This window comes from Hyaena hyaena, unplaced genomic scaffold (genome assembly GCF_003009895.1).
Source record: "Hyaena hyaena isolate Hyena2069 unplaced genomic scaffold, ASM300989v1 scaffold_36, whole genome shotgun sequence".
Taxonomy (NCBI): Eukaryota; Metazoa; Chordata; class Mammalia; order Carnivora; family Hyaenidae; genus Hyaena; species Hyaena hyaena.
Window position 1 is genome coordinate 3173778 of NW_024080668.1, and position 27568 is coordinate 3201345.

Consider the following 27568-nt stretch of genomic DNA (forward strand, 5'->3'; position numbering starts at 1 on the left):
GGTCATTTTCCTTCAGAGAGTCTAAGGCAGGGGCGGCGGGGGATTTTTCTGGGTTACATGATCTGCAGCCTCAGCGGCCTCCGCTGCCGGGAGACCCCCACGGAGACAGGATCAGGACTGGGGGGAGGAACCTGAAAAATGGAGCGAACGGCACCTCCCGTCCGGGGCCGTGAAGACCGAGGCAGCGTCCGCACGGCGGGCAGGGCCCGGAGCTCCAGGGACGGCAGCGCGCGGCCAGCACGGGGCTGAGCGGGTCTGCCACGGGAGGCGCGGTCACCCAGCACGACCCGCGGTGCCGCCGCCACAGGGACAGCTGGGGGGGGGAGGCGGGGGAGACCACCCGAACAGGCACGCCCGGCAGCTCTGGCCCCGGGATAACAGCGCAGGCCCACAGGAAGGAGAGAACATTCCAGGGCAAAGGACCACAGTTGGGGGCCTGAACAACAGGAGAAAGTTCTCATGGCCTCAGTCGACTCGGAACAAGGGCAAAGCCAGGGAGACTTAGAAGACGGGCTTTCGGCGTCACAATGTCCCCTGGGCGAGCCCAGCACCACAGGCCCGAGACGCCGATGTCTCTGCCAAACCCAGGCCACGCAGCCCCAGGCGGGCGAGGCCTCCTCCCCAAAGCGCGGGGTGTGCGCCGCGCGGGCCACTCACGCAGGGTCTCCCCTCAACCCGGCGAGCGTAGCCCCGTCCTCGGCATTCTGACACACGTTCCCTCCAGCTGCCCCGGTTGTAAGAATTAACAGACACAACGTACAAAATACGTGCTCCTCGCCTGCTGGTGTCCGTAAGGCTTCGGTCACCAGGAGTCTCTCTGTAGTTACGTTGGGGGGGGGGGGGGCCAAGTTTTATGTGCGTTTTCAACTGCGTGGGGAAGGGGGGTCAGGTCAGTGCCCTGACCGCTGTGTTGAAGTTCAAGGTCAACTGGATCTGTAAGCCAAACAACACCCTCCTAACAAGCAGCCCCAGGGCTGTGGCCGCCACCAGCTCCAATGAATGAGCGCTTACTTTCCAGTGGAAAACCTCCGCACACCCTCCCCAGACGGGCATCAAGTGCGGCCTGGGGCCCCTACACAGTAAAAGGGACAGAACCTGTGCTGTCCCTGAATGGAGACAACTGCCAGAGAGAAGCCACAGCAAGTGCGGACGGTCCGCAGTCTCGGAGGTGAGCGGAAGCACCCCATCTCCAGGGCGACCCCGCCAACCAGCCGGCCTGCGCGAGCCTCGCTGCCTCTGCCGGGGAGGACAGCCCGGAGCCCCCCGGCCGCAGGAGCCACAGCTCCGGAAGCCCACCCCGGCCCTCCGAACGCAGGACGCGGAGGAGGGCGACAGGCTTCACCAACACACTGCCGTCGGCTGACCCCTCTGGCTCGTGGGGAGAGGATCCAAGGCAGCTCTGCGTCGCCTGCCTCAGCACCAGGCCGGGGCCACCCGCCCGCGCACCTGCAGCCCGGGCGCCGCGCACGTACCTTCCCCGGGTCCTCTCGGGCTCTCGGCAAGTGGATCTTGTCAGCCCCAGGAGCGCCGGGCTCCTCGCCGTCCTTCGCAGGGAAACCCGGCTTCCTCAGCCTCTGCGCCACTGCTAGGGACACAGACGGCAGTCCTGTAAGCGGCCCTGGGCCCTGGCCGCCTGCACCTCCCAGCCAGGACGCCCCCCCCACCCCCCGCCCCAGCACTGCAGCGGGCGGGGGCGGGGGGACCCTGGCGCGCGAGAGCATATGGGGCCCCAGGCACAGGAAGCACCCCAGAACCTTACAGACAGTACCCGTCCCTCAAGGGCCACGCAGAGCGCCACCACACTGGGCCTTAGGGTGTCCCCGCCCCATCTTGGTCACCGCCTGCAGAGCCCCGGCCGCATGGCAAAGACCTGGCTCCTCTCAGAACTGGTAACATCAGTTTCAGAGAAGTGGAGAAAGGACTTGGCTTTGCTACCCAGTGAGTAATTAAACTTCATTCTCCAGAAGATTCCCATCCCAACTGAACATTATGTAATTTCCTGGACACAGGAGGCTCTCGGAGGCGAGCAGGCAATGGTGGAACCACCATAGGCACCAAAAGTCCTGGAGACGCACGAGCGACAGAGAGAGGGGCGAGGCCCTAGGCGGCGGAGGCTCCGCGAGTCCCAGGGCGACGGTCCCCTACGCGCACCACGCCCACTCATCCTTAAACTGAGAACACGGCTCCCGCGCTCTGGTCTCTAGGCAGAGGCGGTGGAGGAGCTTCAAGAGCAGAGCATCACACGACTCTCAGCCGAAGGTGAGAAGGGCCCCGCGCCCAGCGAGTTTGGCGGCCCTGCGCCCCCCCCCACCCCCACCCCATCCCTGTGGGGCCACCAGCACGCGAGTGCCAGGAAAGCACCGACTTTCCACCCCGCGGCCCGGCGGTGACGGGTGACACCGCACCGAGGCGCACCGCTCTTGCTCCCCTCTGCGTCAGGAATGACATATCCAACTCCCCCGAAGGTCTGTGCGAGTGTCCTGGGGCCCGATCGTGTTGCCGTCTGTGTTGATCGGGACAAGCTGTCCGGCCAAGACCCCCAGCGCCTCACAGCCCAGGGCCGAGCCACGGCACCTCCACGAGCCGAGGGCCGTGACTGCAACAAGCCCTTGTCGAAACCACACACGGCACGGTCTGTCCTTCCGAAACGGGACACGGCTTCAGGCTGCTGTCCTCGCGGCAGCACGGACGGACGGGATCTGGTCCCTTGAACCTGCGTGGGGAGGCGCACAGACGTGGGGAGAGACGTGCGGGCGCGTCCCAGGGTGGAGGGGGCAGTTTGGCTGGCATTAGCCTCTGCTCCACTCTGTCTCTGCTCCACTTTCATCATTAACGGAACAGACGCGAACGGTGTAGGATGAAGGACACTTGGGGCAATCGTGCAAACCCCAGCGGGGCCGCTGGTGAAGCAGGGGCCTGGGGAAGGTGGCCCAACCCTGTGTAAGAGTTGTACGATCCTTCCCGTGCCAGCGCGGGAATGAGACGCAGTCTGTCTGGTACCTTCGAGGACACGTTCCTCACACACAACACATCAGAGGACAGATTTTAGAAATTCAGTGAACATGTTTTTATTGAGCACCTACTATGTACGCCAGACACTGACCTAGGTGCCGGTGATACAGCAGAAGACAAAAAAACAGACAAAATTCTCTGCCCTTCCAGAGCTTCTGGAGCTGACATTCTAATGAAATCAAGACAGGAAAAGTAATCAACGGACATTATGACCAGTTATGAGCCAGAGAACAGCTTCCCTGAGTAACAGAAGGGATTCTCTATTGCTTAAATCAGAAAGTCAATCAAGTCCCTAAGGGTCACCCAAAATGACAGAGCCCTGCCTAGCTCCCAGACCCATGCTTGAGAAAGCAAGGGCTCCTGTCTCCTTTAGACCAGTCTTGGAGGGAGAGGCCAAAGTTCAGGGCCCCTAAGAGTACACACCACATCTAAAAGGCATTTAAAAGTCTGTCCCCAAACCAACGGCATTCCCAACCAAAGCGCGAAGCAATAGCTGTGGAGTCTGTTTTAAGCATGAAACAGCCTCTCAAATATGCAACTCACCGAAGCGGAACACAGCCCGGAGAGAATAACAAACAAAAAACTATGAAACTAAAATTAAATGTTTACAGCATCAACATTAAGACGTTAAAATGAGCATGCAGGAACATTTTTTTGCCCAGGAATAGATCTGATCCTTGCCCAAAAGGTAACAAAATAGAAACGTCCCAGAAGGTAGGCTGGCAGTTGCGAACGCAGGCAGTAACGTCTGAGTCAGGTTCTGTGTCTCTAGGATATGACAAACCCGGAAGCATTTGGTCCAACGTAACGGTCTCGCGTGCAGAGCTTTACAGTGAGTCTTCGCCCTCACAGAGCAGAACAGGGCTCGCTGGGTTTACAAGAGCTTGTGAGTGAAAGAAAACAATTCAACAACCAAAATGGAAACAAGCAAACCACACAGCAACGTCCAAGAAGCAAAACACAAGCTACAGTGAAGCTTCATTAATTAACTAAAATTCATCGGAACAATGCGAGTGTGAGTAGATGAAAAATATACATAAATCCAAAAGAAAAAGTAGTTATATTCTCCGTGAAAAACATACTTAAAATATTTCAGGGATCAAGAGTAAAACGAATACATCTAAAAGAAAGGGGTAGCTTCTAACAATCCCCATGGAAGGTATTTTAGTAAAACTAAAAAGAGTGACCAGTAATTGGCATATCAACTGCTAAAGGGTGCTTTTTAAAATGATTCAAGTAGTTCAGATACAACGGGCTTCCTTATAGACTATTAATTTCCGCCAGCAAATCCTTTGGCTTAGCTCATCATCTTAAATTCCAGGAGAAATTAATGAGGTTTTACCATAAAGCAGAAAAACAAACATTGCAAACGCTAAGTCTCCAGCATAGCCCGCACCAAGACGCCAGTAAGGAAGCTTCGGTCTGGAGCCCCAGCGGCACGAGGCAGCAAGGGCCAGATGTCAGCAGCTGGAGGCGGAGCCAGGCAGGGGGCAGGAAACCCTTCCAGAAGCCCACCAGTGGTTGCCCTGCTCAGCAGACACATAAAACAGCAATCTTAAAATGAAGCAGTACAACGACTGCTTATTAGGAGGCACTAAGTTTTAAGTCTCCTGGTGGGGAGACCAGGAGAGGAGGTGGGGGGAGGGAAGGAGGGAGGAGGCGATGTCTGAAGGCAGTCCCGGTGCTGAGCCACTGAAATTCAGTGAGGTCCCAACACCGCACGTCAGCAGCAAGACACACCTGTATTTCAGGTTTCCAAAGGACATGATTACAGCCAAAAGCAAGCACATAAAACCAAAAACAACCAACACGTGAACCCCGAGCTGCCATACTCCCGATTCACATGAGCCACTAATGCCGATCGCCAGTGGCCAGGAAAATGTGGCACCCACTACACGACCTCTCGGCGCAGCTCCCAAAGAGAGTGTTCATACAATAAGTTATCCCACATCATGTGTATCTAATGTGGAATCGTGGAGAGACACACACAGACAGATAACATGTAAACACCAAGAACACCGCTCCACTCCCTGTCTGGGTCCAAACCCATCCAGGCTTGGTGGGAGACGGTAAGAGGCCAGCGCCTGACTAAACATAAACAGCGAGGAGGCGTGAGCCCCGATGGTGCTGGATAATCATTAGGAGACAATCAACATATGACTGACCAAGTGTCAGGGACTGGTCACAAACAAGAATTAAATAAATTATCCCAAAACTGAAGACAAGTGAAAAACAATCCCATTTCATCTTCAGAAAGGATCAAGTCACTGAAATTCGATCTCTTGTAAGTTGCTGCCATTTGCTTGGATGAGGTCTTGAAGGTTTTCCACGCTCTCTCCACCCAGCATAAGAGCACATTGACTAGAAATCTGTGGTAAGGATTTAGTAAAGTCTTGTCCCTCCTGTTCCTCATTATGCCAATGCAAGCACTGGAAAATTCCAAACAAAATCAAGTTAGTGGCACAGAAAGTTCATGAAGTACCTATGTGAATATTCACTACGACAACAACGACCCAAAAGCATGAGACGGTGAATTTCTCCCCATGGCCAGTTTCTTTACTCTGCCAGGCTCACCAAGTTCAACTTTAAAAACTGATTAAAATCCGAAAGACAAACTGTTCTTACCAGTGAGAATCCTAGTCCTACCCAGCCAGACCCCTGGGACTAAGAGAAGGGCTCGCTCAGCGGGGGCCAAGAAGGTCCCACCCACAGAGGGCCACTCCCATATACACGACCCCCCTGCCTCACTCACGCCGCCCCCAACGCCGAAGCCCGAGCTGCAGGACAGGAAACAGCAAGACCCACCACTTATGGCTTCCTGTGCGAAGTACTTGACGTCCATGTCTTCATCCTGGCCTAACTTCTGTAGTACTGGCTTCACTTCCTCCCGCAAAGCACTGAAATCCAACAGGATTGTCTGTGAAAGGCCGTCCTCCGAGCCAGATAAATGCTCTCGGATATACATGTTCTATGACAATTTGTCAAGTTTAAAATTTTTTAAAAATTAATTTTTTAGGTAATTTCTAGGTACTAGGTCCTAGGTACTAATTTCTAAAATCCCCAATAGCTTCAGACAGTGATGGGCACCTATACAGAGCTTCAACGTAAAAGTCAGAGTGAACACCTCAGCCACGGTTTTTCAATTATTATTATCTTTACCCAAACCCCTATCTCGGGTCAAGTGAAAATCAGTGAACCTAATTTTTGCTCTAACTCGCCACTACAGGGTAAATCTTTAACTCTATTTTAAGCCAGAGTAATACTCAAGTCTTACTCAGTATCCAGAATGGGTCCAATTTTCTGAAGAGATTTGGCTACATTGAAACGGACATTCGCCACTTGGTCCCCTGCCATTTTCAGCACAACGGGCAGCATGTGCTTCGTGGTGATTTCCTGACCGCAGGCTTCTGACAGCGCCTAGAAAAAGAATTAAGACAGTGCAGTTAAAATACTTCCTCATGTTTTTAAATCTCCCCAAATATGAGATGACAAATTAGTATTTACTAAGAAAGTCATTGACCAGCAGGAAAAGGTTGCTAGTTTGAGCCTCCGAATGCGGGATCCAAATAAGCATTCGACGACTCAGAACTAACCCGGAATTCCCGGCTGACCAGGCTCCCGCACATTTTACCAAGAATTTGAAAATGGACATTTTCTCTCATCAACCATCCAAATTAAGTGGCCTAAGAAACAGATGATTTGGAATTCAGAAAGACAGCCCCAGATACCTGCTTTACCGCCTGGGCTGAGCAATAATCCTGTGGAAGACTCACGTTAATGCAGAATAAAGTGGTCATTCTGTGCAAGTAATTGGGATCATTCGCCATGACCAGCACTCTGGGAACGATGGTGCTCTGGGCCCACTCGGTTCCAAACTTCTGAACGAGCTTCATGAGGTTGTTGGTGGCGGCTTCGCGGATGGCATACACTGGCGGAAGAGGTGCAGAGCACACGGTCACGAAGCTTATGGCAGGAGCACAGCCCCGTTCGCTCACACCGTCAGCAAAAGGGACCAGAAATCAAACTCCCCACACTCCCCACTTAGTCATTCTACACTGGCAAACATGCTCAGACGTGACTGTGACATACGGACTCCGTCTCAGCATCGTTTAACAACGTGTAGTATGTCCAAGCAGAGGACGCAGGTGCTCATTATAGTGCCTCCTATGTGCCAGGTGATCCGGAAAGAACACAGAGGCTCCCTCCCCTCAAAGATCACACGCTCCATCAGAGATGTGAAAGCTAACACGGGCCAAGAAGTCTCGTGGTGGCACACTGACGATGACGAAGAATGCAGTTGTGTAGCAAAGGTCCTGAGGGCTGTACAAGAGTTGAGAGAAGAAAGAAACGGGAGATTTGGGAAGCTTCAGGAAAGAGAGGCCTTGCCCTGGACCTCGAAGACTGAAGAGGATTTGTGTCAGGAGGAGAGGAGGGAGGAATTCCTGGAAGGCACCAACGGATCCAGGGTACGGAGGCAGCTAAGTGCCCTAAGCAAGCCTGCAAGGTCAGAGTCAAGGTGGACCCAGAACACAGAGTACCTGGAGAGCTCAACTGAGATCTTGTAAGAAAACCACTGAGTTCTCAAGGCAAAGTTGTGACCTGATGACCAATGTGGTATTGAAGCAAGACTATTCCAGCAACAGCAAGAACAGCTGGGGAGACGAGGCCAGCAAGGAGGTCGCGTATAGGCCACGGTGGCCACCTGCATGACACCAAATGGAAACCTCTGGCAACCTGTCTCTTCCCTTAAAATGCTGATGTTGAGACATGTCAAACGTCTTCTGTGGATAACTGTGCCTGCTTTAACGTCTAAGACATCACCGTAAGATCACTTCTCAAGGACGTCGTAAATCCAGACGCCCAAAGCCCGAGCTACTACCTCCTCAACAACTTGCTACTGTGCACAGCACTGGACGGCGTCAGGCCTGGTGCTACTTCACTTCCCAGGGCCTGAAGGACCCCAACCCGGGGCTCAGGTAACAAGTCCAGGGCAGGGAGCACGGACTCCTTACTCTACTTCTGTCTCTAGGTAGGCCCAGCCCTCCTGGGTCATGGGATAGGCAAGGCCAGCCAGCCAAGCCGCAGCCCCTGTCCTGGCAGATTCACATAAGGCCTCCGGCCAGCAAACACCCAACTCTTCCGAGTCCGCAGATCCTGAGGCAGTGCCACTGTGGCCACCAGGAAGGACCGCACAGCCAAGAAAGTACAGAATTTATTACCAGCACGAAACCTGACCACAGTCTACAGGAGGAACAACCTGGCAGTGACAGCCAGAGCGCTCACGGAGCGCCCTCAAGCCAACTCTTCTGCCCGCACCCTGAGACCCGAATGGTCTCCCTCCACATTCAGAGGCTTCGTGTTTGGCACAACCTCCTCCCCGCTGCTCCCCCTACGCGGAACCACCCAGAGCATCTGTGTCCTCCTATCTAATTCTGTTGTTTACTTTGCGGGAGATCTTTTCCATCATCACGCAAAGGGACCTCGCAGCCAGAGTAAGCAGAGGTGGCACACGGGCTCAGCCCGGGCCCAGACCTCAGCTGCACTCCCCTGGACCTGGCCGGATGCCCGCTACGGCCCTGGCTCCTCTCAGCCTGGCGCCACAAGAGTGCAAGCCATTCCAGAGTTCTGCCGGCCGGCTCTCCCTCTCCCCTCAAGGTCTGACGGACGTGCATGGTCCCTCTGAATGCCTACCACCCTCCGCGTGCTCACTCTGATGCTTTCCCCCCTCTCCTGTACGAAATCCATTCCCCTTCTAAATCCCTCCTTCTCATCCATACTGTCCACTCAACCTCAGGAAAAGTGGTGACCCCTTTCTTCCTTGTAGGACTCTGGATTTTTCACAATATTCTTGTAGTAGTTTAGCAAGCAGGAAAACAACTTCAAAAATCTGACTGGTCAGTGATCACTACACAGCAGTGAGTCTAAGACGCAGGACAAACGCTAACAACAAAACCCCCTGTGATGAACTGCATACAGAACCACTACGAGCTGACGGGTCACTGATCCAGAGAGCGCTTGCGACGCCAAGTCCAGCACGCCTGCCGCCAGGGCAGGAGAAAGGAACAGGGTCTCTCTTACTCCCAAACCGGGAGGAGAAAAATCTGAGCAGCCAAGAAGGAGTAAGAGACTTGCACACACAGTACCATCTTACATGGAAGAGATGGCACGAATTCAATTCTCTATGGAACATCAGGACTTTAAAGTTCCTCAGAATCGGGGCACCCGGGGGGCTCAGTCGGTTAAGCGTCCTCGGCTCAGGTCATGATCTCACAGTTCATGGGTTCGAGCCCCGTGTCAGACTCTGCTGACAGCTCGGAGCTTAGAGCCTGGAGCCTGCTTCAGTTCCTATGTCTCCCTCTCTGTCTGCCCTTATGCTGGTGCTCGTTCTCGCTCTCTCGCTCTCTCTCAAAAGTAAACAAACATTTAAAAACTTAAAACAAACAAAAGTTGTTCAGAATTTATCTAGAATGCAAGCTTTCAAAAAAAAAGTACAGAATGACCCGCTGGGATGTGTCCTTCCACTAACATTAAACATGGATCAGAAATAAACATCTTCTTTCAAAAAGGAGAGAAATTTCTTTCCTATGATTTACCAAACTTAAGTTTCATTTAAAAAGGAAAAAAAAATGGCCAAAGGTAACCTTAGAGGACAAGACAAGAAAGAAGTCTTCACATCTAGGTTGAAAACACTGAAATTACTTGCATATATACGCTTTCACAAGATTCGCACATTTCCTTCACACCGTCCTCTTCTCTCTTAACCATATAATCTCCCACAAGATCAAAATATGCCCGTAGTGAAACCGCTTCCACGTACGAGTGGCCACAAGCACCCCCCCTCCTCCCGTCCAGGCAGAGGCGCGGCCGATGAGCAGAGCAGAGCCTCGCTCCGTGCGTGCAGGCCGTGTGAGATGCTGTGGTAGTGACACAGAACGCGGGTCACGTCCACCCGACTGTGGAAGCGCAGCTCACGCAGGACCTTATCCAAGCCCCGGGGCCCTCCTGTGAACAGGCAGCAGGCCACACTGACGCTGCCGGGCCTGGACACGGGGCCTGGCGGAGAATCTCACGGGGAAAGAGGGTGCCTTCCCCTCTCCGCCCCCCGCCCCGCTGCCTGGCAGACCAGAGGGGATACGTGGACCCGAGGCCTTGGCAAAGAGTCAGCACGTAAGGTGGTTTTACAGAAAACAACCACTGCCTTGATATCTCGGTAAGCAGCAACACCAGCTTTCAGGGAGTGTGTGGCACTGGGAGAAAAGGATTCTGTGATGCTGAACAAGGTCATAAATACAAAGAGAAGAGAAGTTATTTCAAAACCTACTCTCTCAAACAGGTGTTCCCTCTGAGCCGCCTGAGCTCGAGCCAGCAGCCGCCAGGGCACAGTCAGCCTGCCTTCCCCCACAACCAGACACCCGGGCGCCCCCTCCTCAGGCGCAGCTGACGGCTTCCACTCTGAGACCCCCTTCCTGCGCCACGGAGTTCCTCCTTCCCTCTGTCACCTCAAAGAAGACAGGCAGCCACTTGCTCCCCCTGGGCCTTTCCTCAGATGCCAATCCCTATCCCACTCAGTCTGCAGGAGCCGAACACAACATGCCGTGTGTGAGTAGGAGCCCTGGGGACAAAGGAAGGAGTCTATGTTTAAAAAAAGGTCATTTGAAAACAACGTAAGAGAATGGCTAGGAAACAGGGCAGAGATTGCTTAATGAAGAAAATAAAATTTAAGGCAAAAGAAACTGACACAAAATAAAAACATCAAGCTCATGCTCAAGGGGAGCTTCTAATCGAAGCCTTTCTTCGTCCCTACAGAGGTAATGTTAAATGTCTGGTCAGATTAGGATTCCTTTCTAAAAAGGCAATCTATGAAAAACGGATGTACAGAAACACACGGGCCTTCCAAAATAATCTGTGTTGAGCTTACTCACCATGGTCCACCAGCCAGGCCATACATAAAGAATTCAGCTTTTCGTCAAAGAACTCCACACCCTATGGATACAGAAGATTCCATTAATACATATCTCCAAAGTTCAGAAATCAAGATGGTCTATTTACATTACATCAAAATGACCTGAGAGCTAAAAAGCAGGTTTCCAAATAAGCCGAACGCATGAGCCACAGCCAGAAAAGGAAGAGCATGGAACCTGAATTACAAATATTGAGACTATTTTATTAGCGCTCACAAAGGAAGAAAACCATGCGCGAGACGGCCCAAGCCCCGCTACGTGCGACAGAAGAGGGGGGCCAGGAGCCAGACCCCACGCTGCACACGGGCTGGAAGGGCGCATGGTGGATGGTGGGCCGAGCAGCGTGTGGATCACTTGTGGAAAACGGGCTACGGGAAAATACCTGTCCATGGTAACGGTTCTCTTTTTGTATCCCTGCCTGGTTAATAGCATAATAAATCCTTAAGGATGAAGAAATGGACATCAAGAAAGAGAGAGACCCCCAGTTAAGACAGAATTTGGGATGATGGGAGAAAGCAGAAGAGGGAGAAGGGGGCGGGCCCAGGACTCGGGGGACATGGCCCCAGCACACAGTGCCCGGCGGCGCCACCCTGGCGGCCCGGTTCTGTCCTCCCTGGCAGCCAGCAGCCGGACACACACGGCCCCGTGGGCCCCGGCGGCACGCGGGACGGTGCCAGGCGAGATCTGCCTTCCCCGTGCCGCCTGTGCAGGGCCTGCACGCACATGTAGAGGTGGTGCTCTCTCTGGTGGCTAAGAAGTTACTGACCAGTGACTGCGTACTATAAACAGACAAAACATAGAGCTGCAGTGCTTTGGAAATAGTGACTGAACAAAATAGCTTTATGGTCACAGACTGTGAACAGGTTTTAGCATCCACTTCGATGACCACGTCAGCTTTCAAAGGGATCTTTTTCACTGCAGGTAATGGATTTTTCTTGAGTCTTAATTATTGTGGCTTCACTTTACATTCACCATGGTCAACAAGCCAGGCCACACGTAAAGTCTTACAAGAATCTTGTAAATTGACTGCCTGATATAAAAATCTTTACAGATAAAAAGAAAAATAACAAGAAAACATGACTAACAAGAAGGCGTTGTGGACAAGGCTCACGGCGGCTGCACGTGTTCCCTGCCAGAGGCCTGAGAGGGTCACAGCAGACCTCGCTCCGGGTCCACCACACCCACCACCTGCCCCGCTTCCGCCCTCCCCTACACACAGCTCCCCAGCCTCCGTCTGCAGGTCTGACGGGAGCGGACGCTAAAACAAACCATACTAACACCGTCCCGCTCGCACCCACGGACAGTAGCTCCAGTCTCCAGCAAACAGGCACTGCTGCTCTCCACTCCAGACAGGTGACAGGTGACCCATGTCACCAGTGAAGAAGAGGGATGACCCCCAGCAGCACGTGGGAGGGACAGAGGAAAAACAGATTTACCTGCACACAGACACCTCTAGCATCCGTCTGGAAGAACCAGACACTTCAAATTTTTTAAAAAACATACGATGCCACAGACATGCACAGGGCGCGCTCTGTAAACTAAAAATGCCCAAATCAGCAATCCATGCCCAGTGGTCTGAGAAAAGAGAACTTACGCATCCCACCCGCTGTGATCTGACAGTAATGGATCTGGGGGAGAGGGGACACAAACTGCAGTAACGTTAGCCGCGAGTGGACAGGTATTAGTAGCTTTCTCAGAAAATATTCAGGTATTCGTTCGTTCAACACTCAACAAAGGGTAAGTGCTTAATTGCTGCCAGAGACAGGCAGGCTCTGGGAGAAAAACACTGAACACAGCTGCTGCTCTAAAAGCGATCACTTGTAGGGAATGGGGCAGAGAGAAAGAGAATCCCAAGTGGGTTCACACTCAGCACAGAACCAGATGCAGGGCTCAATCCTACAAGCCTGGGACCGTGACCTGAGCTGAAATTAAGAGTCGGACACAACCGACTGGCCACTGAGGCACCTCCCCTCCCAACTAGACTTTAACCGACAGTTATAATACCCTGTAAGTGCTAACAGCAGAGTAAGGGAATATCAAACTTGAAGCTATCCATGGCAGTTAATGAGAGAGAGGAAAGGATGTGTCTATAAAACCCAGTACTGAAATTTTAAACGTGTTTTTAATGTTTATTTTGAGAGAGAGAAAAAGTGGGGAGAGGGGCAGAGAGATAGGAAAGAGAGAATCCCAAGCAGGTTCCACACTGTTAGCACGGAGCTCGACGGAAGGCTTGATCTCACAAACCACGAGATCAAGACCTGAGCTGAAATCAAGAGTCAGGCACTCAACTGACTGAGCCACCCAGGCACCTCTGAAATTTTAATTACTATGATTATCAGAGTAAAACTAACCATGTAACATCAACAGTGATAATGTCATAACGTGGTCTCTGGCCAAAATACTAGCACTATAACCAGCATATTCCTTCCCTGTATGAGGATTCCTCAATTCCCCTTAACCAGAATGTAGGAAAAACAGTAACCGGGGACATTTTGCTCAGACCAGGGGAAAACAGGGAAGCTGCCTGCAGCCAAAGTCACGGCTGACATATCTTGAAACCACACACTCCGTTTTCTTCTCCGTTACGAATTCTTTCAGACACAGAGAAACAAATACCACGCTCTCAGTTCTATCTACCAAATTGTTATTCTTCTATGGCTTTGTTTTGGGGGGCAAGGAGGTGAAAGGTGTTTCTGTAGTGCCTTCTTGGAGGAAGTTCATGCGCTACGGGCAACCAGGCCAGACTTTCATGCATCTACACGAACACAATCCGATAAGCTATGTGGGGCTCCCAAGAGCCACAGTCAATGTGCCCAACGAGCTGACACTACCCATCCTTGGTGAGCAAACGTACTCACCAGCTGGCCCGCCAGCAGGGGCATATACTCGATGATGGCCAGCCGCACCCTCCACTTGGCATCTTCAGCCAGCTCCACGATGGCAGGAAGGAGAGACTGCGAGAGCTGACGGATCCCGATCACTTCGTTCACACAATCCAAGTTAGAGATGATGTTCAAACGAACTTCCGGACACTGCAAGAACACATATGAGCATCAAGGTCTCTGCCCAATGTTCTCCTACTGTCACGATGAGGGTAACCACTGACAAACTTTTTTTTTTAATAAGAAAATACTGACTCAGGTGAGAAAAAGTATAGCCTTAAAAGAAATACTCAATACTCAAACAATTCAAAGCACATAAATGTAACTGATCTCTACCAGAACTTTCAATGAAAAGTCAATAAGGACAGTAATCAATTACATGCATTCAAATCCCAGATTTGCCACTGCTGAGACTCTGGGAGAGTTATTTTAGCTCTCTGCCTCAGTTTCCTCATCTATAAAATAGGGATAATAATTAGATGGACCTCATAAGATTGTTTTGAGGATTACACGTAATGATACAGGCAAAGCATTTATGATGAAACCTAACAGACTATATTAGTCACCAGATGTTAGCTATCATTAGAATTTTGATATATTGTATTTAACTTACAATGGTTAAAATGAAGATACACTGGCTTTAAAGAGAGGACACCAGTGTGTATCAGCAGGAATCAGGCAGAGAGGGCCTACAAACATTTTCAGGTCTGTATCAATGGCTCCTTGTGCTCATTTTCTGCAGAACATAGAACTCCATACCCAAACACAGGAATTGTCACTGGTTTAAAATAAACTACCTTTTTTTTTTTTTTTATCCCTTCATCCCTGTTTCAGGTTCTATTTTAGTGAAACTCCAAACCAAAACCAAACCAAATCAGACTATCAAAGGCAAGAGAATTTTTAGATACACTCACCTCATCCTTTAACTGAGCTAAAAAAAGAGGTAGAAGGTGTTCGATGGTATTCTCTTTTCCCAAAATGGTAGACAATCCCATAATTACAGAAGCTAGAGCCGATTTGACATGTTGATTTGTATCAGATACTAATTCCTAAAATAAAATCAAAATTAAAAGCCTTCTTTTTTGGCAAGACAACAGAGGCTTCCATACCATCGCCCAAAGAATTTAAAGAGACAGCACTACTTCAATATTGATTAGCTGATGCATTTCTTCAGGCCATCTGTTAAATAACACAAACCTATGCACCAAAGAGCATTTACAATTACAAACACTAGTAAGTAATGAATAGCAATGTCATGTTAACGTAACTGTCCCAATTATTCCCTATCCACCTTTAAACTCAAAAAAGGTTTAACATATATGATTTTTTTTTAAGTTTACTCATTTATTTTTGAGACAAAGCGCATGTGCACAAACTGGGGAGGAACAGAGAGAGAGACAGACAGACCGAAAGAGAATCCCAAGCAGGCTCTGCACTGTCAGCGCAGAGCCCAATGCGAGGCTCAAACTCACGAACCGTGAGATCATGACCTGACATGAAATCAAGCTTCAGTCATAACCGACTGAGCCACCCAGGCGCCCCTCAAAAAGCTTTAAGGTAAAACAAAGAAACAGAAAAACTGAGGTAAAGTTTGCCTGTATCATATATATAGGGCAGAGCGAAACAAAAACTAATCTAGCTAGGTTTACCTTTATATAGGGCAGAATCTGATTCATAATTATGGTCTCTCTACCTTCAGTGGGCAAGTTCTCACAAAGTTCTAAAAGATAAATAGAAAAAAAATATTGCTTACATACAGCCATTTACAAGACACCAGGTGTCTCACAGTTGCAAATTAAATCAAAGCCTATGTTTAAGCAAATAAGCTCCAAGGAGAGAAAAGAGCTCTTATTCTGAATGTACTTTTTGTCAACCTATATGCCAAATACGACAATCCTAAAAAGGCATCTTTTTACAGCAACAAGATACAATGGTTATTTGGTTTTAAATATAAAAGGAGTAGCTCTGTCTCACAACAAGACATTTCTACATCTGCAGTTGTTTCCTAGGTAAAGACACACAACAACAAACATACAAAAGTCATGGGCATTAAAAACTGCACCAAAACGAAGGCTATGTCCTGCGACACAAAATGAACTCCTTAACCTTTCACTTTGTGGGCGGCAGCTGCTCGGACTTCAGCTTCACAGTCTTTAAGTAGGTTCTGAAAGGCGGGGATGAGGTCATTTAGGGTGATTTTAGGACCCACAGCTTTCTGGAGCTATAAAACAAATTATACTGGTTTTAATGGTTTATACTGTTGTTTTTTTTTTTAATAGTTTATTGTCAAGTTGGTTTCCATATAACACCCAGTGCTCATCCCAAAGTGCCCTCCTCCATGCCCATCACTCCCCTTCCCTCCCCCGACCCCCATCAGCCCTCAGTTTGTTCTCAGCATTCAAGAGTCTCTCATGATTTGCCTCCCTCCCTCTCCCCCACTATTTTTCCCCTTCTTCTCCCCAACAGTCCTCCGTTAAGTTCCTCCGAATCCTCCTATACGGGCATACATATGGTATTTATCCTTCTCTGCCTGACTTATTTCCCTCAGCATAACACCCTCAAGTTCCATCCATGTTGCTACACGTGGCCAGATTTCATTGTTTCTCATTGCCATGTAGTATTCCATTGTATAGATGAACCACATCTTCTTGATCCATTCGTCCGTGGATGGACACTTAGGCTCTTCCCATGTTTTGGCTATCGTTGAGAGCGCTGCTATGAACATTGGGGTACATGTGCCCCTATGCATCAGCACTCCTGTGTCCCTTGGGTAAATTCCTAGCTGTGCTATTGCTGGGTCCTAGGGGAGTTCTAGTGTTCATTTTTTGAGGAACCTCCACACTGGTTTCCAGAGGAGCTGCACCAGTTTCCATTCCCACCAACAGTGTAGGAGGGTACCCATTTCTCCGCATCCTTGCCAGCATCTAGAGTCTCCTGATTTGCTCATTTTAGCCACTCTGACCAGGGTGAAGTGGTATCTCAGTGTGGTTTTGATTTGTTGTTTATACTGATTTTAACACTAACAAGTTAATTAACAGGAGCCAAACAAAACAGTGTAACCTTCAAGTATGTTCTTGCTACAGGCACTTCCCATTCAGAAGAACTCATTCAAAAACATCTGGTACACAACAGAAGAGAAGGGTTTCTTTCTCTGAGTACTTAAAAACTGTCACTACAATAACCCTACCTCTGAAAACTTGTCAGCCACCATGTAGCGAACCCTCCAAGATTTATCTTCCGCTGCCTGCCGGAGTGCGGGCATCACCAGAGCCTCCAGGTCCTCCTGGGACAGTAACTGGGCGATGCTGACACAAGCTTCCACAGCTAGGAGGCGCACGGAATCCTACAGGAACACAACTTCTTTCTGTTAGTCAGACAATATCTACGGAGAGCCACAGGCAGCACGTGTGGTCTGAGGCAGCGCTGCAGGCTTCATTTAAAAGAAGGAAAAAAAGGGCCCCTGGGTGGCTCAGTCAGTTAAGGGGCTGACTTCGGCTCAGGTCATGATCTCACGGTCTGTGAGCTCGAGACCCCTGGTGGGGCTCTGTGCTGACAGCTCGGCAGCTGGAGCCTGCTCCCAATTCTGTGTCTCCCTCTCTCTCTGCCCCTCTGCTCACACGGTCTCTCTCGGTTTCTCAAAAATAAATAAACTTTAAAAAACAAAAAGAAAAGAAGAAAAAAAACGCCACTGCATACAGCTTCATGTCTTGAAACAGCGGCTCCCTTTGCCTGGAAAAGTGTATCAAAATCCATAAAGGGAGAAACAACCTTGTTCTCGGAATGGCAGGACGGCTCAGTTGGCTGAGCATCTGACTTCAGCTCAGGCCATGATTTCACGGTTTGTGAGTTCAAGCCCTGCATCAGGCTCCCTGCTATCAACACAGAGCCCACTTTGGATCCTCTGTCCCTCCCCCAACTCATGCTCTTTCTCAAAAACAAATAAACATTTAAAAACAAAAAACAAAAACCTTGTTCTAAAGTGAATAGTAATTATCTTGGCTAGAGTGCAGAGTTTTTATTAAGGAAAACGAAATAAAAACGTAAAAATTAAATTAAAAAAGAACATTTTATTTTTTATTTTTTTTTTAATTTTTTTTTTAAATGTTTTTTATTTATTTCTAGGAGAAAGAGAGAGAGACAGCGTGAGCAGGGGAGGGTCAGAGAGAGAGGGAGTCACAGACTGAAACAGGCTCCAGGCTCTGAGCTGGCAGTCAGCACAGGCGCCCCAAAAAAGAACATTTTAATGATGTCTTCAAGGCCTTCCTGTAATAAGCTGTTGAAGGATAAAAATGAAAGCTGTACTTGACCTAGCTGTTTAATAGATCAGAACAAAGACAAGAGAATAAGGCTAGGGGAAACACTCAGGAAGCTCAGTTTTCAAAATACTCAGTTTGGGGAGGCAGTAATAGTTTATGCAGGAGAGGATGACTTGGAAAGAAACACACAAAAAATAAATTAAAAGAGTAATGAACAACAACAACAACAACAACAACAAAACCCCACTGGCTTTAAATGTTGAAAATCAGAGACAATAACTTTGAGGTATCCAAGCCTAGAAAAATGCAGCAAAAAATTTAGAAAGCTATGAGATTAATGACCTCAGTTCCCCAAATGTAAACTGCCAAGTGTCCATGTGATACCTATGTGTCTTTTTAGCAAGTATTTAGCAATACACAATTAGACACATCAATGAGAAATCAGAAACTGAGATTACAGATTTGAAAGGCATAACAAATAGAAACTAAAAATACACAAACATAAGCACCTAGGAGCGACCAAAACGCCGAATAGCACATGCGCATAGGCTATTACGTATTTTATAAATATTACACATACTTTTCAAAATACTACAAATTTTAAAAATCATTGATGAACAATAATTTACTAATATGCCCAAAATACTCCCTCCTCCACCCAGATGAACAAGCTAAAAAAAGGCAGAACTAGGTTCTTGGTAGTGGCTATACAAGTAATTTTGGAATCTAAAAGCAATGCTATATCAAGGGACTACTATCATCTATGGAGATATTTACCAATAAATATTTGTTAATCAGTGACTTTTCTCCCCTCTACCTGCTCCTCCTCCTGGCCTCTTCTCCGTCTCAGCCATGACACCGCCACCCACCCGGTTTGGGCTGAAGCCAAAGATCAAGGTCTTCTTGACTGCTCTTCCCTCCTCCCAGCCGTAGTCCTGGTGACTCTGCTTCCAAACCAAGTCCGGATTCTCCCCACCGTCACTGTGCCACCTTCGTTCACCATCCTGTCTTGCCTAGATTATGGCAAAAGTCTCCTAACTGGTCTTCCGGTTTCTAAACCCCACCTCCCGACCCCCTTATCATTAAGCTTTCACCCAGAAACCAGAATGCCGGGATGTTCTTTTTAAAACATCAATTACACCAAGCCACGCCACCCCTGCTTAAAATCTAGGTGTATTCTCACTGCACCTAGAAAAAAAATTCAAACTCCAGACCCTGACTTAAAGGGCCCCCTCATGATCTGGCCTCTGCCTATCTTCTCCAGAAGATCTCACCAGAGTCCCTATCACCCAGCATGTTCCAACCTTCCTAGGCCCCCTCTCCTGCACTTCTCTTCTCCTGGGGCTCTGGTACTCCAGAACAGGGTATGGCTGCCATTTTTCTTGTGTGTCTCAGTTTACACCACCTCTGCAGAGTCCTACTCTGACAAACCAGTCCAGAGGAATGCCCTGTAATCAGTCCCCGTTACATCACCCGACTTTATTTTCACCCTCGCATTTATCATGCTTACCGACCTGTTTATAATGGTTGAACACTGTAGCCCAGCCCTGGGACAGTGCCTGATATGTAGCAGGTACTCAGTAACTACCTTTTCAAAGAATGAATAAGCCAGAAGCCACAATTCTACCAGTGGTCAGATGGATTATACACACATGTATCTTACGATTAAGCACTTATTATTTTTTCTAATATACCACAACTAGAAATTACATGCCTCTTAACGAAGTATACAATCCCACACATGAAGTGGTCTTACTACCCCAAAAATACCAAACCTAAATCCCATCAAGCCTCTAGATCACGGAAGGGGCAAACACTGGCCCCATCCAGAACTGCAGCTACTTTATGTAAATAAAGTTTTACCGCACCACCACCACCACACACATCAGTTTACATACAGAGCTTTTGTGCTACAAGAGCACAGTTGAGTAGTTACAACAGAGACTGGCTCACAAGGCTGAAAATATTTACTATCTGGCCCTTTACAGGCAAAGTTTGCAAAGCCTCCTCCCCCACACTAGATTCAACTATCAAGCTGCAGGAAATACAGGGGATCAAAAAAAATGTTAAATTATACCATGGGAAGCAAAAATCAATAAAACCCTAAATGAGGACTTCAACCTCCGCTGTCCAACGTGGTAACCACCACCCACATGTGGCTCCTGAGTCCATGAAATATGGTAATGTTCCATGTTCAAATGGTCATTATTTTGGATGGTGTGTTAAGTAAATTATTAAAATTAATTTCCTGTTTTTTAGTTTTTAAAATGTGATCACTGGAAAACTTAAAAATTAACAGGTAACTTACATTCTATTTGTTGAACAGTGTGGTTTTAAATTATAAAGTTCCCTAAAAGTACAAAGAGAAGTAGCAGCTGGTAACCACAAAAGTCAAGCAAGTGTTATCTGGGGGGGACAGGGGTGGGCGTGCGAGGGAGGGAGCTCGGGGGCCTTCCAGCTCCGGGTGGCTGTCCAAGTTCTGCTTCCTAACCTTCTTATCATTCGGAGTTGTGTATTTTGTGCTCTCTTCTATGTGTTATTTCAGTAAGTTTTTAAAATTATTTTAAAGTAAATTTACCATCTTTCAATCTGAGGCTCATCAAGAGGTCCCCCACGTGTGAAGTGATTCCAGGGAGACACCAGGCAAGTTACAACCCCACACGCATTCTTCTAGGCTCCAGAAACTCTGGGGGTGGATCCTCTAACCATAAGGCAGTCAGCCCAGCTTAGCTGTGACGGCTGTGAACTTGGAGCCAAACTGCCTAGATTCTAACCCCATTTACGCGACTGCTAACTACGCCACCCCAAAAAAGCTACTTCAATCTTCAGAGTCTGTTCCCTAATACATAATGTGGGCTATCTACCTCACAGGGCAACTGCTACCCAAGTACTTCTTTTACGTAAATCCCTTAGAACAGGCTAAGAAAAATCACACAGTTACTACACGTGCTCCTTATTGTTACTATCTCTACCAAAAAGATCTAGATCCTTGGACTTAAAACTGCTATTATGCAAAGTCCCCCTATACACTCCTCCAGAGGAGAGAGGCTCAGGCAGCCTTCCTAACACACATTTATCTCAAAGTCAAAAATTCCAGACAACATGACCCCACTGTGACCAGATGCGATGCACGAAAGTGTGTTAGCCATTAACACAGCTTTGGTCTTTCCTTCTTAGGGGATTCCCATCTCCTGTCTGACTCTTCTTGTAACCACTGCTAGTGCAAGACAAAATCACCCTCTGGTTGAAAAAGAAAGAGAAAGGCACCGAGGGACGCCTGGGTGGCTCAGTCAGTTAAGTGTCTGACTTCGGCTCAGGTCATGATCTCACAGTTTTTGAGTTCAAGCCCCGCGTTGGGCTCTATGCTGACAGCTCAGAACCTGGAGCCACCTTCAGATTCTGTGTCTCCCCCTCTCTCTACCCGTCCTCCGCTCATGCTCTGACTCTCTCTGTCTCTCAATAGTAAATAAAAACATTAATTAAAAAAAAAAAAAGCACCGAGATGAGTCATATTAAACTTTATCTAGCCCAAAATTAAGTATTAATTTTACAAAAAGGATCCTAACATACAACCAAAACTCCCAAAGGAATCCTTACAACATTAGAGAAAAGGAAATGTATGTACCTCAGATACTAACGACCAACTTACCTGCTCGTCTGAAGCTAGGTTAGTGAACAACGGAACAATTTCACTTTTCACACTGTCTAATTCCAGAACTTTTGCAAATTCACCCAGTTTGGAAGCAGCAGCCCGTCGTACCATGGGAGTGTCATCTGAGCACAACGAACGGAAGTGCCTGGAGCAAATGGTAATGAAGGTATTTCCTGTCAAGTACCACTGAATTAAATACCACCGAAACACACACACACACACACGCACGCACGCACACGCATGCAGCCATGTTAGAGGTTTTCTTCTACAAACATCAGTGATTAGGCTTCTAATCCTGGAAGTAACACATCTAAAACCAATGGTACATTCAACTGAATGATAAAAAGTCAGGTTATCACTGGTGTCCTGCTATCAGCCACTCACAGGCAAGCAGGCACCATGTAACGGTCAGCCAGGAGTTCCCAACAACCCCAAGTAACTAAAGCAAACACCGTATCTTACTGTCTAATTTCTGCTCTGATGGCATCTGAAGCCCTGGGATAGCAAACGCTGAACAAGCCACACGCAGATGTGCGAGAAGTGAACCAGTCCCCGCTCGCCAGGCGCTTCACCAGAGGGACAAAGTGCACTTCCAGGGCCACAGGAGTGTGTTCCTGGGAGATCTGCCGCAGCGACTCCACGGCCTTGTCTCGAACCACCGTCTCTTCTACAGTCGCCAGACTTTCCAAAGGAGGCTGAACAGGCCAAAAAGGAAAGATCGGAGAGGAAAACGTATTGAATCAGGATAGATACAGATTATCGCCTTTTACGGTGACTGAAGGGAGGTGGCACATGTAACCAGAATGCTCGCTACATCACGCCAAATGGTTACTTTCAGTTCACACAGTGATAACATATGGTGTGTCCAACCTGAAGACACGACTCCTGTAGGACGGCCAAGGTCTCACGTCCCAGATGGCAATTCCCAGATGGTGTCTACAAACCACACGGTGGAGACTCGACACAATGTTAATATTGCTGTGAGCTCAATGACTAGGTTTAAAAGGTACGTAGCCAGATTCTGATAAGACCACGTTTACTTCTTCAGGAGAAACTGCAAACACACAAGCAACACCGGGCGGCACAATTACAGATGGCCTCTCATCAGGCCACCGAGTCCGCGCAGCCTTTGGACTACTATCCTAAGCACCCCTGGGAAGGCGAGCAGCGCCGTGCACCCGCTCCACACCACTGACTCACCTTACACCTAAGAGGCTAAGTACAAAACCGCTCTTTCAGAAAACATGCCGCCTCTAGGAGCCAGACGGACAGCAGGAGTTGGGGACAGAGCATGAGGAGCACAGAGATGTAGGAATCCTCGTTTGCAGCTTTTGAAACAGGAGAGACCAAAAGGCTTGGCCTGGACTAGGATCAGGAAGTGGACACGTCCCGGCCCAGTGAAAAGTGCAAGAGGCCTGTGCTCTGAGCCTCTCCCCTTCTGGGTCTGCATTTGGTCGAGGCATATTCAGCATACGCCACGAGCTGCAAACATTCAAGGCAAAATCCCCAACACGGGACTCACCAAGAGACTGAAACAAAATTAAGACTCAAAGAAAAGAACCTTCTACTGATAATACATTTCAAAAAATGTTTAATTACACAAAGTAGAAAGTACTTCGCTTTCCTAAGAGGTATTCCAGAAGCCCTTTAAAAGGATACTCTTTCGTACTTGCAAAGGCCTTTCACAATCTACCCCTGCCTTCTCGGAGCTCGTCTCATCCAGTGCCACTGGTCCCCATCACTACCACAGGAGAAGACCAAGTCCTGAGAATCAAAGAGGAGTTGTCTCTGGATTGTAACTCTGCTTCTCCACGCCCTCGCCTACTGTCCCCCTCACCACTTCTGTGCACCCCAGCACCACAACCTGTTTCACGCTTCCAAACCCGAGTCAACGAGTGATTACTGCTGTATTTTAGTACTGAGGACAGAGGAAAAACAAGGCCCTTAGATGGGTCCCTCGCTCTAGTGGACTTTACACTGTAGTGCAGGGAGACAACTTCAGCGCTCTGTCAAGAAGCAGAACAGGATGACGTGACAAGGGGTGACTCAGAGGCAATTTCAGGTTGGGTGTTCAGGAAAGGCCTCTGTGAGAAGATGCACTGAAGATGATATCTGAATGACAAGGAACCAGCCACCAGAAGCTCAAAAGAACATTAGAGAGAACAACTCAGGGCAATAACCTTAAGGTAATAATAAGCTTGGTTTATTCAAAGGAGAGAAAGAAGATCCCTATAAACAGAATGAGGTTATGAGAAAAAGGTATGGTAGGAGATCAATTCAGATATAGCTTGTAACTAAGCTTACAAAACCTAAAGTAGAAATTTGGATTGTCTTGCTTTATTTTGAGAGTACACGCAGACAGGGGAGGGGCAGAGAGAGGGGGAAAGAGAGAACCTCAAGCAGGCACCAAGCTGCCAGTGCAGAGCCCAATGTGGGGCTCGATCTCATGAACCATAAGATCATGACCTGAGCCGAGATCAAGAGTTAGACACAACCGACTGAGCTACCCAGGTGCCCTAGAATGTGGATTTTCTAAGAGCTGTGGCAGGAAGCAATCCATGTGCCAGGTGAGGAGTGGACTACAGGGCAGGCTGGGAGGCGGGAGTATAGGACTAATGGTCAGGATGTTACCGCAGTAAAATCTAGAATAAAGACTGTGAGGTCTGGAAAGACGAGAGATGAGCTAGGTGGTAGTGGGGAAGAAGGAAAGTGAACTGATTTAGAATGTAGTTCGAATCTACAGGAATTACTAATGGACTGAAAATGGGGAATGAGTGAAAGAGAATTTTTAAGAATGTCTTCTCAGTTTTGGCCCTGTGCAAATGGGTGGGCAGTGATACCATTTACAGAAATGGAACCACTAAATGACAGGCATATTTTGGGAAGAAAATGGAGTTCTGTTTCAGACACGTTAACTTTTTTTTTTTTTTTTTTTTAAGTAGGCTCCATGCCCAGCAGGGAGCCCAACTCAGGGCTTGACCTCCAGAACCTGAGCTTAAGACCTGGGCTAAGATCGAGTTGGATGCTTAACCAAATGAGCCACCGAGACATGTTAAATTTGAAATGCCTGCTTGACATCCAAATGGAAAAACCACAGGCAGATATGTAGAGAAATATAAGCAGATATTTCTATCTCTGTATCTAGAATTCAATGGAAAGGTCAGAGGCAGAAAGAGAAATCACAAGTCAACATCATGCAGACAGTATCTGAGCCATGAAGCATACATCTCTATCTTGTCCAACTGCTGTCACCCTTCAAAACCCAATTCAGACATTATCCCCCAAGAGGTTTTCTCTCATCACCCTGGGTTAATTCCTTTCTCCTTTCTGTTATTTAAGTATCTCGTATGTGCTCCTATTTTTCCATCTACACTGTACAGTAATTATTTGTTGACACGTAAGGGCAGAGACCTCATTCCATTCACACTGGTCTTTAACACCAACGCTGTAACTTTAGTGCCTGATACAGTAGGCTCTCAGTAAATGTCAACCAAACTGAACTGAACTCATCAAATCTACAAAGTCAGTCAGAAGCAAAACATAGGCTTACAATCAAAGATAAAAAGCTAATAAACATTTCCAGGGCACCTGACTGGTTCAGTCCATAGAGTATATAGTTCTTGATCTCAGGGCTAGAAGTTCAAACTGGGTATATGATCCACCCTGGGTATAGGGATTACTTAAAGAAATAAAAGCTTAAAAAAAAAGAAGAAGAAGAAGAAAAAGCTAATAAATATTTCCAAATCCATTACACTGCTACATGAGAATTAAGAGCTCCAATTTCAGGGGTTGGGGAGAGGACCCATGAAAATAATCGAATCCTTTTTCTCCCAATCTCTAAACTGTCAAGTCCACAGAAAGTTCTTATCCTTGCAGTCAGATAAAGGGTTGAGTCCAAAGTGCCTACATTATCTTTCTCTCAATAGCCAACACCAGAGCTATCTACAAAAAAAGACCTGCATTAAAAATGCTGTAGTGTGGGGCACCTGAGTGGCTCAGTCGGTTAAGCGTCCGGCTTTGGCTCAGGTCATGATCTCGTGGTTTGTGGGTTCAAGCCCCACGTTGGGCTCTGTGCTGTCAGCTCAGAGCCTGGAGCCTGTTTCAGATTCTGTGTCTCCCTCTCTCTCTGACCCTCCGCTGCTCACGTTCTCTCTCTCTCAGAAGTAAATAAAACATTAAAAAAAATTTTTTTTTAATGCTGTAGTGTCCCTATCATCAAACAGTGTATCATTTAAACTGGACAAGTTCTGGAAGAATGGTAGGCAAAATATACTCACCAGCAGACAGTGGGCAAAGTCAGGACCTCCCACCAGACCAGTGAAATTTCCCAGTTGTTCAGCAAGAGCTAACAGTACCTCATCTTCGTCGTAAATTGTATCTGGAAATGACAATGACCCGGTACTCATCAACAAAGAGAGCAGGACCCGGAGCTGGACACTCACACAGAACTAGGAATAGACACGATATTTACCTAGTGAGGCCTGTCACAGTCCTAACAGCATTCCGGATGTGTTTTACACAATGCATTAGAAACCGACAACCCCGTATGAATGACTTTCCCACGAGCTAAACAGTTAAATGTTTGAATACGTCTGCCCACATTACACTATGCCCTGTCTTATTTCCTCACAGGGTGCATCAGGCCCTACTTAGTACTTAGCAGTACGGGTAACACAGTCTAAAAAAGAGTCAAAGTTTCGAAAGCCACTAGAAAATTTGAAAGCCATGGAAAACGGAAATGGCCATGCCTTTCTTTAAACACAACATCCACATACCTGTAAGGAACGGCAGCAGTTCTGTTCGCGTCCTTTCCACCCCAAGTGCTAGAGCGATTGTGGATAACTTCTTAATACTGTTAAGGCGGAGCTTTAAAGAGAGACCGTGGAAGGAATAAACAGTCGTGACTTAGAGCAAAACAAGAACGCTACAAACAGGCGAGAGAACGACACACGGTGACAATAAGGAAAGCCTTCAACTTAGGTTTGATTTATGAGGGATTTCGGCCGCAATGGAACACGCCCTCGTTTTAGCCAAAGGAAGGTTACTTAAGAGCAGCACTCAAAGGGCCCCTTAGAGAAAGGAAAGAGAACACCGCATCCGGGGAAGGGAGACAGTTCCAAACTGAGAGCCCACTGGCCCTGGAGAAGCAGGTGAAACGGCTGCAGACGACCACGGCCGCTCCACAGAAAAGTTACAGCAGAGCTGACGCTCCAACTCCTCTAGGTTGATAAGTCACCCCACTCGGTCCCCAACAAGCCCAGCCACTTTCCTGGCCGAGAGGAAGGCTTTCATTCACCTGCAGCTCCCAGGACCCGGCATCCCCCCCCCCCCGCCTCCTCCCTGCCCAGGACGGGACGCGCGTCCCCCCCCCACTCCACACCGCCCGGAAGAGGCGCCCAGGCGGGAAGCCGGTGCCCCCCACAACCGCCGGGACCGGGGCGACGCCTAGGGCGCTGGGAGGGGGAGTGCCGCCCGGGTCCAGGGGAAGGTGTGGTCGGGCCACCGCAGCCCCTCACGGGTCTTTCCCCTCCTCCCCGTCAAATCTCTGCTCCGAAGCCGGCTCTTCCGGTCCCGGGCCTCCTCCTCCGCCGCGGAGCCGGCCTGCCTCCTCCCCTACCACACACACCCCGCCGGGCTCGCCTCCCGTCCTCGGCCCGATTTCAGTACCTGCACATCCTCGTTGCGGAGCTCGTCGATTAAAACCGCGATCGGGTATAGCGAATCGTCTCCATCTCCTCCCGCTGCCCCCGGGCCGGTCCCGGGCCCCGCTGCGCCCGCCATGTTCTTTCTCCTCCGGCTGGTCGC

At 48.6% G+C, this 27568-nt stretch overlaps 1 protein-coding gene across 4 annotated transcripts in view; it reads right to left on the reverse strand.

Annotated features, from left to right (window-relative positions):
• The window catches only part of PPP2R1B (protein phosphatase 2 scaffold subunit Abeta), a 33021-nt gene extending 5453 nt beyond the window's left edge, over positions 1-27568 (reverse strand). For 2 of the 4 annotated variants that reach the window (XM_039229234.1, XM_039229236.1), the window contains exons 1-15: positions 27431-27568; positions 26539-26629; positions 26041-26141; positions 22226-22458; positions 21761-21908; positions 17043-17198; positions 15962-16076; positions 15505-15575; positions 14770-14904; positions 13832-14005; positions 10935-10995; positions 6786-6940; positions 6287-6429; positions 5818-5909; positions 1473-1585 (exon numbers count right to left, since the gene is read on the reverse strand). In XM_039229234.1, coding sequence (XP_039085165.1) covers positions 1473-1585; positions 5818-5909; positions 6287-6429; positions 6786-6940; positions 10935-10995; positions 13832-14005; positions 14770-14904; positions 15505-15575; positions 15962-16076; positions 17043-17198; positions 21761-21908; positions 22226-22458; positions 26041-26141; positions 26539-26629; positions 27431-27544 — 1902 coding nt within the window. In that variant the 5' untranslated portion in view covers positions 27545-27568. Of the gene's footprint in view, positions 1-1472; positions 1586-3043; positions 5442-5817; positions 5910-6286; positions 6430-6785; positions 6941-10934; positions 10996-13831; positions 14006-14769; positions 14905-15504; positions 15576-15961; positions 16077-17042; positions 17199-21760; positions 21909-22225; positions 22459-26040; positions 26142-26538; positions 26630-27430 lie in introns of those variants that run through there. The other 2 variants (XM_039229235.1, XM_039229237.1) reach the window with 2 other exon arrangements.